The sequence below is a fragment of the Rhagoletis pomonella genome, unplaced genomic scaffold, assembly GCF_013731165.1.
Source record: "Rhagoletis pomonella isolate Grant_MI unplaced genomic scaffold, Rhpom_1.0 Rhpom_scaffold_00008, whole genome shotgun sequence".
Lineage (NCBI taxonomy): Eukaryota > Metazoa > Arthropoda > Insecta > Diptera > Tephritidae > Rhagoletis > Rhagoletis pomonella.
This window is the reverse complement of record NW_023458562.1, coordinates 10,858,626-10,873,114: the sequence shown is the minus strand read 5'-3', so window position 1 is coordinate 10,873,114 and position 14,489 is coordinate 10,858,626. Positions and strand designations below refer to the sequence as shown.

General features: G+C 34.1%; 2 protein-coding genes across 3 annotated transcripts; both read right to left on the bottom strand.

Moving 5' to 3' along the window:
- Positions 1 to 113: 113 nt before the first annotated feature.
- On the bottom strand, positions 114 to 8,700 carry LOC118744157 (histone-lysine N-methyltransferase 2C). 2 transcript variants are annotated; one of them, XM_036476946.1, is made up of 13 exons: positions 8,475 to 8,700; positions 7,333 to 8,253; positions 6,358 to 6,480; positions 5,333 to 5,502; positions 5,010 to 5,200; positions 2,857 to 4,949; positions 2,725 to 2,795; positions 2,540 to 2,610; positions 2,158 to 2,477; positions 1,349 to 1,551; positions 1,158 to 1,239; positions 971 to 1,093; positions 114 to 831 (listed from the first exon to the last, which is right to left on the bottom strand). In XM_036476946.1, exons 1-13 carry the CDS (start codon positions 8,533 to 8,535, stop codon positions 311 to 313), a joined length of 4,950 nt encoding a protein of 1,649 aa, XP_036332839.1. In that variant the 5' UTR covers positions 8,536 to 8,700; the 3' UTR covers positions 114 to 310. The 2 variants fall into 2 exon arrangements, with proteins under 2 accessions (XP_036332839.1, XP_036332838.1); XM_036476945.1 differs by having other exon boundaries at positions 1,158 to 1,278; positions 8,475 to 8,697.
- Positions 8,701 to 9,197: 497 nt separating this feature from the next.
- Positions 9,198 to 11,164, bottom strand: LOC118744158 (cofilin/actin-depolymerizing factor homolog). The gene is given in 5 exon segments (XM_036476947.1): positions 9,198 to 9,410; positions 9,472 to 9,577; positions 9,640 to 9,731; positions 9,733 to 9,831; positions 11,049 to 11,164. Coding segments are annotated over 5 exon segments (447 nt in total). The 5' UTR covers positions 11,052 to 11,164; the 3' UTR covers positions 9,198 to 9,263.
- Between the last annotated feature and the right edge of the window lie 3,325 nt (positions 11,165 to 14,489).

Sequence of the window (14,489 nt, the reverse complement as noted above, 5' to 3'; positions counted from 1 at the left end):
CAATGAAAAACAAAATACAGTCCAACCCATAAATGTATACATGTATTCACTTTCTACTTGTATTGAATTTCCTTCTTTCAAATTTTGATCCAAACTAACTAGAAAAATGTTAATGCTATTAAGACAATAATTTAATTTAATTCTTAAACTGGGACAAATAACTGATGTACTACTTTTTTTTTATAATTTGTACACACGTTCTTCTAAAAAATATTAAATCCCCGTAGATATACATTTTTATTTCACAATAATCACAATTCATTTAAAAATATATTTAGATAGTGTGTAAATTCACTACTTTATAAGGAGCTTATTCAAAGTCTAACTTGTTCAATAAGTTTGGATTTGAAGTTAATTCATCTAAAGCTGGATCCGCATATTCAAGTATGTTAAAGTCGTCTTCAGCCGTTAAGGATTTTAAGAGATCATCATCGTTTCCGTCACCCAAACCGCCAAAAATGTCTCCAAATGCACCATTTTCGTCAGAGTCCAATTTTTCAAGCTCAGAGTCCCCACTATCTGTTGCTTTTACATCTTTTCGGCTTCTAAAAATCTGCCTATTTTCGTTGCCGCTTATTTGCTCTATTTGAACGACATCAAGAGGCTGAGTAATTTTGGATTCTTCATTAAGTCCATTTTTACTTTCCATACTTGCAAATGGATTTAACTTATTTGAGTTAGACAGAAAATCGCCCGATAAAGAATGCTGGTACAAATTATTTGGTGAATTTATGGGGACTGAGTTTGATATCCAAGGATCTGAAGTCGTTGTTCTTATTTGGTGCTCCTTTAAAAGTAGTGTTCTTAAATGTTTGTTTTCAGGCTGGTTATCTATCAACGGAACAAAAATTCATAAAACAATATAAACGCAGAATTCATATTACATATTACTAAATGGAAATGTCAACTAATCGATTTCACATAAATTAAATATAATTCAATTGTTTTAAATGAGTTTATAATAAGTTACCATGCTTTTCTTTCGGAAGAAATTGTTGTTGTGCAACCTTTTGCAAAACATCTTCGTTACATACAATCGTACTTTTATCAATTGAATTCACTTCAGATGATCCATTCAAATCAAATGAGGGTCCTTAAATGTAAATACATATATATAAAGCACATTCGCCTAATTTTTTCAATTATTTTTATCAAACCTCTTTGACTAAACGTCAGGCTGTTTTGTGCTTCCTTAGCTTTCGCCTGATGTTGTTTCCAGATACGTTCTTGTTCTTGTTCCTTTAATGACTTTTGATTAAAACATATACGTTCTTGATCCTAATCAGTGTATATAATGTTATTCATTAAATTGATGCCACTATAGATATTTTTAATGAACGTATTATACCTGTTGCGAACGCCGCATTCTGAGAGCAGATCGATTATCTTTTGCTTGTTGCAAGAATGGAGCTTTTTTCTCATTAGAAAGGGAGCGCCACCTTTTAAGAATCTGCTTACAACGATCATTCCAATTTGGGTACATCTGCTTCAGTTCAGGATGCTGAGTATTTGCGTAAAGAACTGCTGATATTGTTGCCATTTCTCCCAAATCTAAAAAAGAAGTTAAGAACTAAAAATTCTTATATGTACTGAAGTAGACTTTAGGCCTACCATAATAATAATTCTTATAATATGGCCCAGTGAATGTATTTTTGAAATAAAAAGTACTTGGACAGCGAAATATTTTAAAGGTATATAGATATTCCTTCTTTGTGCGTTTCATTGAAAAGAAATTGGTTCAATATTTTTAATTACAGCACAGTCTTTTTTGAGTTAAAATTACTATGTTTAAGGTATATTTTTTATCTTATTATTCAAAAGATTCTAACTTCGTTATTTTACCATAGGACTTCTACAATTTCAAAACTGTGTTTTGTCGCTTTAAATCCATAATCTCTCATAAACTACGGCCAAAAAGGACCGGTGCAGTCTAACTATATAAGCAAAGTTGTTAAATACGCCATCATTTCAAAGGTCCATGAATGCTGAAAAGTCTATAAGGAATAACCAAAGGCATAATACCAACTTTTCTACAAATTTTGTTAAACTCATATTTCTTGGAAGCACTTAAAAAAACGTCGATCATAGTCATAAACCGCTTTGACCACATAACAGCGAAAGTCATACAAATCTGTCAACAACTTTATTTGACCCTACCTTCATCTCGCCGCATCTTTTCAGCTGTCTTTTGAGTGCCAGCTGAGTCTAATTGAGGAGCAGTTGGCTTAAATTGCGATTTCGGTAGCTGATTTACAAACTGACCATGTGGAGCGGCCGCGTTTTCAGGAATAGGACTGTCCATCACACGCGTCGAATTTTGAATCTGAACATGCATCGGAACTACCTGTATTTGGGGCGATGCCTCCTTGGTTTGCTTCGGCTCTGATTGCTGGGGTATAAATGGCACACTCGCCTTATTGTCGTTTAAATTATTTGTCAGTAAATTAACATCCTCCAATTGCTTGGCAAGAACAGTTCTTTTAAACAAAAACCTCAGAATTAGATGTTTATTTGTTGATATAACATCAAATCAAATTACCTAAATTCAGCTCCGTGTTTTGACTCAGAAAATATACTTTTCATTCCGAAGTCGTCGTGAGCAGTGAGTAGCTTCGAAGTAAAAGGAGGTTAAAATGAACAAAATCAAAACGGAAAAAGTTATATATTCCGGGACACATACATAAATACATACATACATAAATACATGCACAATAATGTACTTACTTGACCTTTACATGTAGGGGCGGGAGTAGTAGACACACACGATTCACTAGGTATATCTGTCACGAATGTAGCTATTTAAAAAAATTAACAACTTGTATAACTACCTAACAGCATACATTACACACATAATACCTGATCTTACTTTCCCAATAGCTTGTATATTAGCCATATTTGTTTCTTTACATGAAGATGGCGTTAAAATGTCGCTATTTGAAATTTCTTTTATTTTAATGGTATTAAGGGAGCTAGATTTAATATCATTCACAATACTTGCAGCCATGTCTAAATCCTTATTACATTTTGTAATGACATCCAAAGAGTCATTAAGAAAAGCGTTCAGGGTGTTTTCCACATTTCGTTTATTGGCAGGCAATGATGCTGGAGTTTTGGGCAATGAAGTAGGTAGCTCGTCGTGAAATAAGGCATCGTTTAGGTCAACTAAATCATCCGATATATACGAGTCGTCCATAGGAAATTCATTTTTAGATTTAATTTCAAGTAAAGATTTTCCGAAGAATGCCTCTTGCAAATATACCGGATAGGCTTCGCTTAAACGACTTTTAACTTTTTTCCGAACTGCTTTCTTTTTCTTTTCTGATTCCGAAAAGGTACAATTGTTAGAAGTTTGCGCCGAATCATCCTTTTTAAACGCACGGTTACGTACACTAAATCCACCGATACCTATTTTCTGCAAATTCCGTTGACGCTTTTTTCGTAAAATTGCGACACCTTCATCATTCGTAGAAATAGAAAATCCTTCAGGGGGACTATTGTCCCCACCCAGCCAAACCATTCCGTCCTTATATTGATCCAAATCCTTCTTTTTCAGTGCCTCCGCCTCAGCACCTTCTTCCATGGGAAGATGGGCATTTGATCCAGCAACAACAGACTCGATGGCTGCTAGTATTCCAGACTCTTTAGTTTGTGAGTCATTTGGGGTTCTCATTTTACGTTTTTTCTTAATATCTGTGGACAATGCCTTAATCATGTTTGCACCTCTTTCACTCATGCTTACACCATCTACCCAAAACGTTGCTTCTATTTCATTATTTTGCAAGTTGCATTTATCGATTGATATTGTATTTATTTTAGTGGTTACCGAAGTTTTCGAAGATAAAAATTGTGCCAACGATTTCTCTTTAGGTCGACACAAAATGCAATGATAGTCGACGTTATCACATACCTGTGCTTCCTCCTCATTATTAATAGAATCACAACGGCAATGAAGCCAACGCTCACAATTTTTACATTGAATAATAAGTTCACCTTCTTTATATCTTTGAGAGCAAAATGAACACTTTTCTTGGCTCGAGCATTGCTTGCATTCAATTAAACCATTATTTACTGCACTGCGAATCTGCTGATTGACTCCTGGAGAATATCGACCACATTTCTGGCATGCCGCACACCACTTACATTTCCAGTTTCCATGTGGTACTGTCTCTAGTGGAGGGCTAATACAGTATATATGATACGATAGATCGCATTCATCACATAGGATCAGTCGAGCCTCGTCATTTCTTTGACCACAACTTTCGCACACAGTACAATCTAAACACCGCCAGCCTCTTTCCAAAATAATATTTGACATTTTTGTATTTACACAAAATGGATGGTAGCATTGGCCACATTGCGCACAAGCAATAAGCTTGCTTTCTTTGTTGATTCCAGCAGATCCACACATTACACATATATCTTGGGACAATAAAAATTTGTCTTTAGCAGAGCACAACAATATTTTCCTTTCCATTGATAAGCTGTCCTCCGACGATCTACTTCCACTTAACATTCTATCAACGTTTGAAGTTAAACTGATATTATTCAATAAAAGCTGACGGCCTTTACCACGCACCGTATTACGTTTTCGTCCGAGATGTGTAAAAATGCTATTTTTTTGACTCAATAATTTTCCACCTCCTCGACCACGCAATAATATCTTTTTCCTGAAAATTTTTGATGACTGAGATTCGATTCCACTAAATTCACTCCCACAATCTTTTTGGAAGTTTTCCATATCCATTTCTCGAATGAAATTGTCATCAATACCTTGGGAAATTGCTATTGCTTCTACTGACCGACTTGGATTATTTTGACTTACTGTATTTTTTTCGCCAGGGGGCAATAATTTACATTGCGGGCAATTATAATCATAATCAGGGTTACTTTCCTTTTTCTTGTGATAATTCATCAAGTCAGCATCATCGTCACAAGTACTGTGGACAAACCTATGAACAATGAAAAAAATTATTCAACCAACATTTTTATTCACATTTGTACACATTTACCTATGGCAAAGGTTGCATTTGACCATTTCTTTGTGGGCAGAAGCTCGGTAAGCTTTATGACAAATGGGACAAGAAAAGCCTTTATTACGTTGCTGATAGCAAGAGTCACATATCGTGTAATGACAATGCCATCGAGAAGACGCTCCACCGCCAGGTGTTCTAGAACCACAGTCAGTACAAACTCGACATCGCTAAAATTAGATATTTAATGTTAAAAAAAAAATACTTAAAATGAAACAATGAAATTTAAAAAAGTTAAAATTAGGTGCATATTCATGAGAAAGTTAAAAAGTGCTCCTAATATGAAAGTTGCTCGTACTCACATTGCATTTCCATCCGTATTTTGGCAACGATGAAATCATAGGGCGCAAACAGGTAGTGTGGTATAAGCGTTGACATTGTTCACATTTGATAAAACGACCTTCGGATCCATCACCCTCTCTGCATATTTGGCATTTGCTACAATTTGAACAGTTCCAACCAGCTCGAGTTTCTAAACATTCGAGAATAATTATTTTTTAATGCTTAGTAGTTTCTTCACTCTTTTGAATTTTATTTACACTGCCGGAACCAAGTATTGGCACAGCAATATATGCAACAATTTTTATTCTAATTTCGTATAAAAATATGGTTCATTCAACAACAAAAAACATAAAAATATAATTCCTAAGCTTTGTGCAAAACTCGCGAAATTTCAGCAAATTTTCATCAAAATTTTAAACTTTTTAATCAGATTTTTTAGAATTTTTTTGAGTACGCAGTTTTGCAGCCCATTAAATTCTGTTAAAAAAATGCAAGTTCAGAGTTGGTAAAAAATCGCGTTGATTTTTAAGATTTTTTTTTGAAGGTGTTTTGCATTTTTTTTCATATAAACTATTCCCTAGCTTTTTAAAACTTGCTCTTTATTATGATAAAATTGATTGGGCTACAAATCTGCATACTCAAAAAAATTCTAAAAAATCTGATTAAAAAGTTGAAAACTGTCATGAGAATTTGCTGAATTTTCGCGAGTTTTGCACAAAGTTTAGAAATTAAAATTTTAATTTTTTTTTGTAGAATGAACCATATTTTTATACGAAATTTGCGGAAAATTATTAGAATGAAAATTGTTGCATATATTGTGAAAAATTTGCTGTGCCAATACTTTGTTCCGGCAGTGTATATTATTTTATTTATTTATAGGCTTAACAAGAGGTTCCGTTGGAAATAATGTTTGCTAGGATGTAACAACAGAGATGAATTTAAACATATGCAATGAAATGTTGACTCATATGCTCATTGGTTCAAAACCTATTTAGTCAGTCTATCCCCTTACTTATGTATGCACATATATAACGAGAACACTGACCTGGAGTATTTATTAGACCAACACAATTAGTGTGAAAATGTTCCCCACATGTCGCGCACATGATCATTTTCGCAAGATCATCCATGGTGGAGCAGTTGTGGCAGGATATGTTAGAACCCGGACCTGTAACATATATTAAAAAAGGTCTAATTTTTTTAAAGGAATTTAGTACTTATATTTATAACTGCTGCTGTATAAGGAAATTTAATATATTTATGTACATACTTAACAACGGAAACGAATTTTTGGTTTTTTATACACTAAATTTTTACTATAGCGGAAAATGTATAATCAGATTGAAAAGATGCACATACTTTGTACACATGAAAAATGTTTTAATTTATCTTACGAGAAAAAGAGTTCATTAATAGCAGAAGTTTTTATTTTATTTTTATAAACATTGCCAGAAAAAATAAAAATAAATTTTAAACAAGTAATTTTTAAGCAAAAAAACAAAGCCGACTTCACTTCTCATATAAAAATGTAAGATTATCTTTAATATCTTCATGATCAAATGATCGGATTTAAGCCAAATTAGTATGGTACCACCTGTGAGGTAACACCTCTCCTTTAAAACAAGAATTTTAAAAAAAACTTCTCCTTTTTGTGAAGTCGGTTAATAAATTTAAACATTGAGGAATTAAGATCTGAAAACATAAGACATTTGTATTTTTATATCAGACAAAAAAAATTGGCAATAATTGTTACTTAACATCATGTAGACTAATAGAAAACCTAATCAGGCAAGTTCTGCAATTCACTTCCGCGTGAATTTCAATTTTAATTTGAATTCAAAGTGACTTTGGTTGATATTCTTAGGAAGAGAGTTGCAGAACGTGCCTGAATGTCTCAAAAGCTTCGTTCAAAAAGAAGGTTCGGTAATAGGGGGTTACTCTATTCATATAAATAAATTTCACTACAAAGCAGTATTTATATACGAATTTTTCTGCAAAGTAAAACTTTGAATAAACTTACATATAACCTTAATTTGCTCAACATGATCTAAACAAAAAACTGTGAAATTTTCCATGATTTGAAAGCCGCCAGAAGCTGCAGCGCATGGTAAATGGAATGCCTTTGTGCAACTCATTTTACATGTAACACTTGCACCATACTGCCCACAAAATGAACATTTCTGTGTCAGACTCTTAGCAATTATCAACTCTATGCTTGATTTCAATTCACTGGCTTTCCCACTTACTCCCTGCGACCACATAATACACATGCGATGCAAATATATGTAAGAACCATCTAAAAATGTGCGAATGGAGACAATTTCGGGATGTCCTACTCGGTCTAATTCATTGAAGTAGTCAAACTGAGAATTTTTTCCTTTAAAATGGCTCTTTTGTCGCCGAAAAGGTACTTGATCTGCAGTAGTACTTTTTACGCTGTCATCAGTTCTACACGACTTAAGATCATTATAATATTGTATGGCTTTTTCCCAATTATCGGGGTCAGTTTCCCATCTTAAAAAATCTCCTTGGCCCAAGGCACTTTTTTCATCTAAGTTACATAAACAACATACTTTGCCGGGATAGTTATCATTATTGGAAAGCTCGTCAATATTTTGCAATATTCTCTCGTCAGGATATCCTGTATTAGAGCTTTCAGATGATGAGAAAGCTGAAATAGGTAATCCGATGCGTTCACTGCATGAGTTTTGGTCTCCAAAAGTTTTGCGTTTCTGTATGCATTTTTGCTGGGGTAAATCTTTGCGAGGACGTCCAGGACCTCTTCTAGAATTAGTTAATTTACATTCCATTCCTGCGATAATTCCCGAAAGCGGGTCTCCATTCTCGGGTGCTGCTTGCATATACAACTGCGAATGGAACGTCGTCTCATCATTGCCTGTTGTAGGAGAAGATATATTGGAATTAGGCGTTGAAGGAGCCGCTGAAAAAAATTAAAACACACCATACATTTGTATTTAGTAATCAAATTAGTATACTACCGATTTATATACTACCAGCTGGAATAACTGGCATTTTCTTATTTTTTTTATATGAAAAACATATAAGGAATTTATAAATAATGCAAATTGTGTTAACATAAGTGATATTAAGGAAGAAATCCACCACTACCTGCAAATATTCTCAAAACTACACCAAACTTACCGGATGGAAAATGATGCAGTATATCTAAATCATTATCTTCGCATTCCTGTTCTGGCTCCATTTTTTATATATTCATTTGTCAACCAATTAAAACCAATATTATATTTATATACTATCCTAAAAGTATTTTTTTGACGTTCGACAGAAACGTTTTGGAATAAGAACACCAGTACGTCAAAAGTGCCACATTTCTAAAATTTACCAGTCGTAGATGAACAATACAGAGTGTGCCACAAATTCGAAATCTTCACGCCCCTAGCATAAATCATGATTCGAAATAAAATCAACTTGAGTAACAATTCCTTTGTGTATAAGAACAGCTCACTATACTTTTGAAATTTTATAGTTATGCCTTAACCAGCACCTTGGTAGATATAAAATCGTTTTATTATGGATATAATTTCACGCAATTTAAATGACTATAAAATTACATGGTGTATACTACTGTTAATATTTCCAAAATAGCGCCTTTACCAAATAAGGCAAGACTTCAAGATTACATTAGTATGAGTGTCTTTTGGCAGTTCGTGCAACATTCGTCAGTCGGTATACATTTGACAATACGGCTAACTCCAGAACACACATACATGGCGTGAAGGTACATATGTATGTACATACCCTCATATAAAGTGCTCGAAATGCTTAAATTTGTCATAATCGTTTAAAATAAGATTCACTATAAGGGAACGTTAAGTCATTAAAACCATTTGTTTAACCCGAAACTTATTTTTTCTTATTTTTTGTTTATTTCTACTGCAAATACAAAAAAAGTAGAACACTTTATCATGTTTATTGACGATCTGTGGCGCGCAATTTTTCTTCAACTGCTTCCCTAGAGGCTTCAGAAAGATCAGTGGCTTGAATATATTTCTGTACACCCACCAATGACTTCTTCAGAGCATCGAATGAACTTGAGTACAACATCTTCTTCTTAACCTGTAAAAAAGCAACTTTAAAGATCGCCAAATACCTATATTCAGAAAACGTTCGCATTTACCTTAGCGGTGTCCGGGCACCAAGACATAAGGAAAAGTTTCTGCTTCTTTGAGCTCTCTGATGTGCCTTGACATTGGTGCATATACTCGAAATCGAATAAACCATAGCTGTGAAGATGAGTTAGATTAAATTAAAAAACAAGTTTATTAAAAAATTTACTCTCACTTACCGGCATTCTCCCGGACCACATTTTTGGATGTCTTCAAGAAATTGGTCATACTCAGCATTTCGGTCGCCTACAGTTTCAACGTCAATTTGTTTTTTCGTCTCGAATATAAAAAATTACATAGCGGTGCTTTTTGTCCTTTTTAATTTCTTCGTAAGTTGTTTTGCATACATCTGATACGGTAACTCCGGAAGCCTTGAAGAGGATAAATTCAAATTAAATGGGATAAAATCAAAGCAAGTGGTAATATGTAATTAAGAACTCAATACCACCATTTCAAATACCTATGAATGTACATACAATATGCAAACAATAATGGATTGTAACATTGGTGCATACATACATACATATGTGCAAATATATACGCATATTATTTGCGGTTTTTACTAGAATTAATAATTATACGTATGTATGTAAATTTTTTTTTTATGTAATGTATGTATAATTTTTTCTAGGTGTTTTGGCTTAACATACGATATAAATTTTACTTTGTAAATCGACCAATAGCTACATAATTCGTTGCATTGTACGGAACCAACTGTACCAAACATTGTTCTTCCTATTATTTTCAGTGAATTATAATCCTAATATCTCATAAAAAAATCAGCATTACACATAAAAATAGAATAGTTTAAAAATATACATGACTATGCGAACCATTCATTCGATTTAGAACATTTTTACGTACGAAATTCCAATTGTTAAAATTTACGGCGACGAATTTTAACAGCAATAAAATTACCTAAAATAAATTTTGATCGAAAAAGTAATAAAGCAAATTTTTTGACCTCCCCCCAAGGTCGGGGAAATTTTCGTACCATTATATGTACATACTATCTGGACAAAGCTGTGAACCGCATGGCGGAAAATGGTTCTCATCCATTTCTCGTATTTCTGTATATTTTTCTGTACATAGCCCCAGACTTCAAAATAATTCTTAAGTGTGTGTATACATATGTATATGCACATTCATATTTCTTGTCTTTAAATTAACGCAACGCTGAATGAATCATTTACTAATACCTATGCGTACTTGCCGCCGCTTATACTTTCGCTTTACGATAACAGAAGTTCATTTTTCGTGATAAATATAATTACAACGCGATGCACGAATGTTGCGGAGATTACTCATATTTTTCGTAAAGTTTAACAATTAGTATAGATATAACATTTTTTATTAAGTGTATATGACCAAGAAGTGTCGTTGGTAGATGCAAATGATACATTCGCGTTTTTCCGGCTTTTTACCTAAACAGAAGAGACAAGCTTCGGCAAACACAAAGCAAAATTTTCACCCAAGATATTAAATTTCAATTCGCTTAATATAGCGACTATTTTTTCATAAATGTTTGGATTTCTACCTCTAAAGCATGTTTTATAAATTTACAATGCAGAAATATATACAGACATACCATTTTCTTAAGTTTTATGCACAAAAGCTACTAAAAACGCTTGATCTAATTGCACCAACTGCTTACAGAACGTACAAATGTACACACGACCATCAAATGGGTATATGTGCATGAGTTATCCAAAATCCATGATTACCATATTCTTTTGCGAAAAGGGTGTTTCCATTCCATTTTCTCCCGTTTCAAAAGATAAATTTATCGCTTATCGAAATCGATTGTTTTTGGCGACCTTTGTAGTGTTAAGAACGATCTGAGTCAAAATTACTATACGTTCTCATTCTGCGTATTGAGCAGGTAGTAATAGGAGAGCAGTTGATTTGACTTTATTCAAATTATTTAGTCTCTATAAGATAAAATGTTCAGCCTCAGAAAAACTTGTCAGCACTGTATAGTTTTCCAGAATTTTCGTTGTTTACTTATTTCTGTACGACATTAGGCAATGCCAATATTGTCGACTCGTACAATTTGGTCTAGTTTACGACTTAGGGTACGTTCACACAGAAAGCGGAGCGGAGCCGAGCGAAACCGTTCCGAACTGAGCGAAGCTTTCAAATTGCTGTAGGTACATGAAAGTGTTCACACAGAAAGCTTTTTTCAGAAACGTTCTGGAGCTGAAAGCAAAGCAGTTTTTGATCTCTCCTTAAATCGCGACGATGGAAAACTAGACCAAACGTTGATTTTCGTTGTAATCGCCTAATCGATTTTGGCAGACGCCATTTGTAAATGCAAAGTGAAGCCAAGTCCTTCTCCACCTAGCAAAGGAAGCTTTCCTCTTCCTCTATTAACAGTATCGCGACCCGCGCTCAATATTTTCGGAGCTGGAGCGTTTCTGTTCATTCAGTCCGAACTTCGGACTCCGAAGTAGCACTTGTTGGCAAGAGTGATACCTACTCCGTTGGATTTCAAGACTAAAGAAACTACACGGAAGAGAGTCACCTTTTTTAAAACCTCGTTTGGCATCAAACGGCTCGGAGCGGTCCTTTCCAATTCTGACGAAGCTGGTGGTATTGCTCAAAGCTATTTTACACAGCCGTATTGGTTCCCAGCAATGTAGCTTGCAGTAGCGAATAGGCTATTCTCAAAAACACACTTAACGACAGAATTCGTTAGACATGTCGATAAAGAAGTTTACGAGGATTGTCGTTAATTACAAAGACAAATATGGCAATATTGACGTTTGGCACTCAATATTTAAAAGAAACATTTTATTGTTGCGCGTATTAATGTTGTCGAGATTGTTGTTTGTGAATACAATATGAAAAAAAAAAACAGAAGCGCAAAAGCTACTACGGAGCAGTACCATAGGATGCTGGACTTTTTATTTTGCAATAAGGGCCTCGTGCAAGGCGAATTTAATAAGGTGGTGTTAGCCGTATATAAGTAAAAAATTACACTAACAAATTATACGCACAATTACAGTATGAATTACAACAAACACATCATTTTTCACGTTATGTTTTCCACGTCTAAAAATTCAGCTGTGGCTCTAGTTTTCGACGTAACAGTACTTGAAAATTTGTTTACATTTTTAATTTTTTTTTTTAATAACTCCGACAAAGTCCGTTAAAGTCATTTTACTAAACTTTATCACGTGACTATTTTTTAAAATAACCTTCACTATAAAAATCAGTCATGTTAAAATTTTTATTAAAACAACACAAAAACTGAGTTATTTACAAACAAGTTAAAATTGGAGCAAATGTTCAAGTGTCGTTATCTCGAACACTGGAGCCAATCTGACAAAACGGGGGAAGCCATTAAATTTAGAGTGCCCCAATTAAGTGAGATCAACTATCAAAACCTTTGCCTAAGTTTTCAACTTTCACAGTGTAATAAATAAAAATAATAATAATAATAAGCACATCTATATGTGATAAATGTTTATTTATTAGTCATTTTTTATTACAATAGTTTGCCTACCGATGAATTTTGCCTAATATTTCTCAATAAAAATTTAAAACAATTTTATCGTTAGGCTTTTCAACGACAAAATATACGTAGCTAGGCTATCGACAAATTTCGTTAGACAACTGTCAAAGCTACCGACAATATTCGCTAAAAGTGTGCTTGAGAATTGCAATTAACGAAACTTGTCGGAATCGTTTGCTAACGATACGAATATTGTCGTTAAGAAAAATGGGAATCGCACTACTGGTCTTCCGGAAATCGCCTAAATCTCTGGTAAAAATGTCTCACTTTATCTCGCTCCCAAACGGGCGTTTGGTCGCTACCCAGAGGATAGTATAAATATCTGGACGTCATGAGTTGCGATTGAATCGTACGGTAAAGAATCACTTCGTGTATCTCCCAGTTGAATGCCAGTCAAAAGCTTTCCCCACTTACGTGCCCTTCTGAGCACGGGACCATCCTCCCACATGGCTTCCTATGATATTTAATACAAGCAGAATATTTTTTGGCACTTTAGAGCAGTGGTCGGCATACTAACACATTCAAATATTTTAATAAGTGAGACTGTGTGCATTAGAAGCACTTCTCAGCTGCCGCTGTTCGTACATTTACGTGTACACGGTCAGTAATTATCACGATATTTGGATCCCGATACATATTGATGGATTGATGGATCGCGCACGAATGCTACATGTTCAATATTTATCGTGTCACTATTTGCGAAATTTTTGTGCTGCACGCTTATATATTTTATTTTGCACGCAAAAAAATATTTTTATTTTATACGAATAATTTACAGATAATGCATCCCATAATTTTTTCAAATTTCCAATGGTAATTTAAATACCTTCAATTTGCTTTGCAAAAAGTATCATGATTTTTAAATCTTTTGGGTTCTTCCGTGTGTGGGATTTTAAATTATTTTCAAAGAAATGTGTTTTCAATTTGAAATTAAATTTGTTTGAATGATAGTAATAAATGTACGTTTACATACCTTCGGCTGTAGCTGAGCTTGCAGAGGTGCTTGCTGTTATTGGTGAGATTCCAGAAGATCCCAAGATGTTAAAATATGAACACAAGTTTTGGTTTTGTATTACAAAGCTATGAAAAGGCATCTGCGAAGTGCAGAATGGTAGCGAACTTGAACAAAAAAGCCGCCAACACATAACTATGTAAAGTAAACAAGCCCCCGCTGCATCCCTTTTCCGATAGTCCCGAACTAGTTCTAAATTCGACACCTTATAGATTTCTAATGGAAAAAGTGAAATAAAATAGTTTTTTAAAGTACCACATTTCGCTGATTTTGAACTGGTGGGGATCTAGTTACTATCGGACTGCATTTGTATTTGTATTTGTATTTATTTGATGTTTTTTCCCAGCACCACAATTCCATTCCTTTTTCTATAGTTCCGAACCAGTTCTAAATTCATCACCTTATAGATTTCTAATGGAAAAGGTGAAATAAAATAGTTTTTGATTTTGAACTGGTGGGAATCTAGTTACTATCGGACTGGTTCGTTTTGCGATAAAGAT

Coding starts and splice junctions, on each gene's coding strand:
- LOC118744157 (XM_036476945.1), bottom strand. CDS start 8,535: ATGGAGCCAGAACAGGAATGCGAAGATAATGATTTAGATATACTGCAT. Junction 2,611..2,724: donor CCCCTACATGTAAAGGTCAA/GTAAGTACATTA, acceptor TTTACTTCGAAG/CTACTCACTGCTCACGACGA. Junction 832..970: donor TCTTCCGAAAGAAAAGCATG/GTAACTTATTAT, acceptor TTCCGTTGATAG/ATAACCAGCCTGAAAACAAA.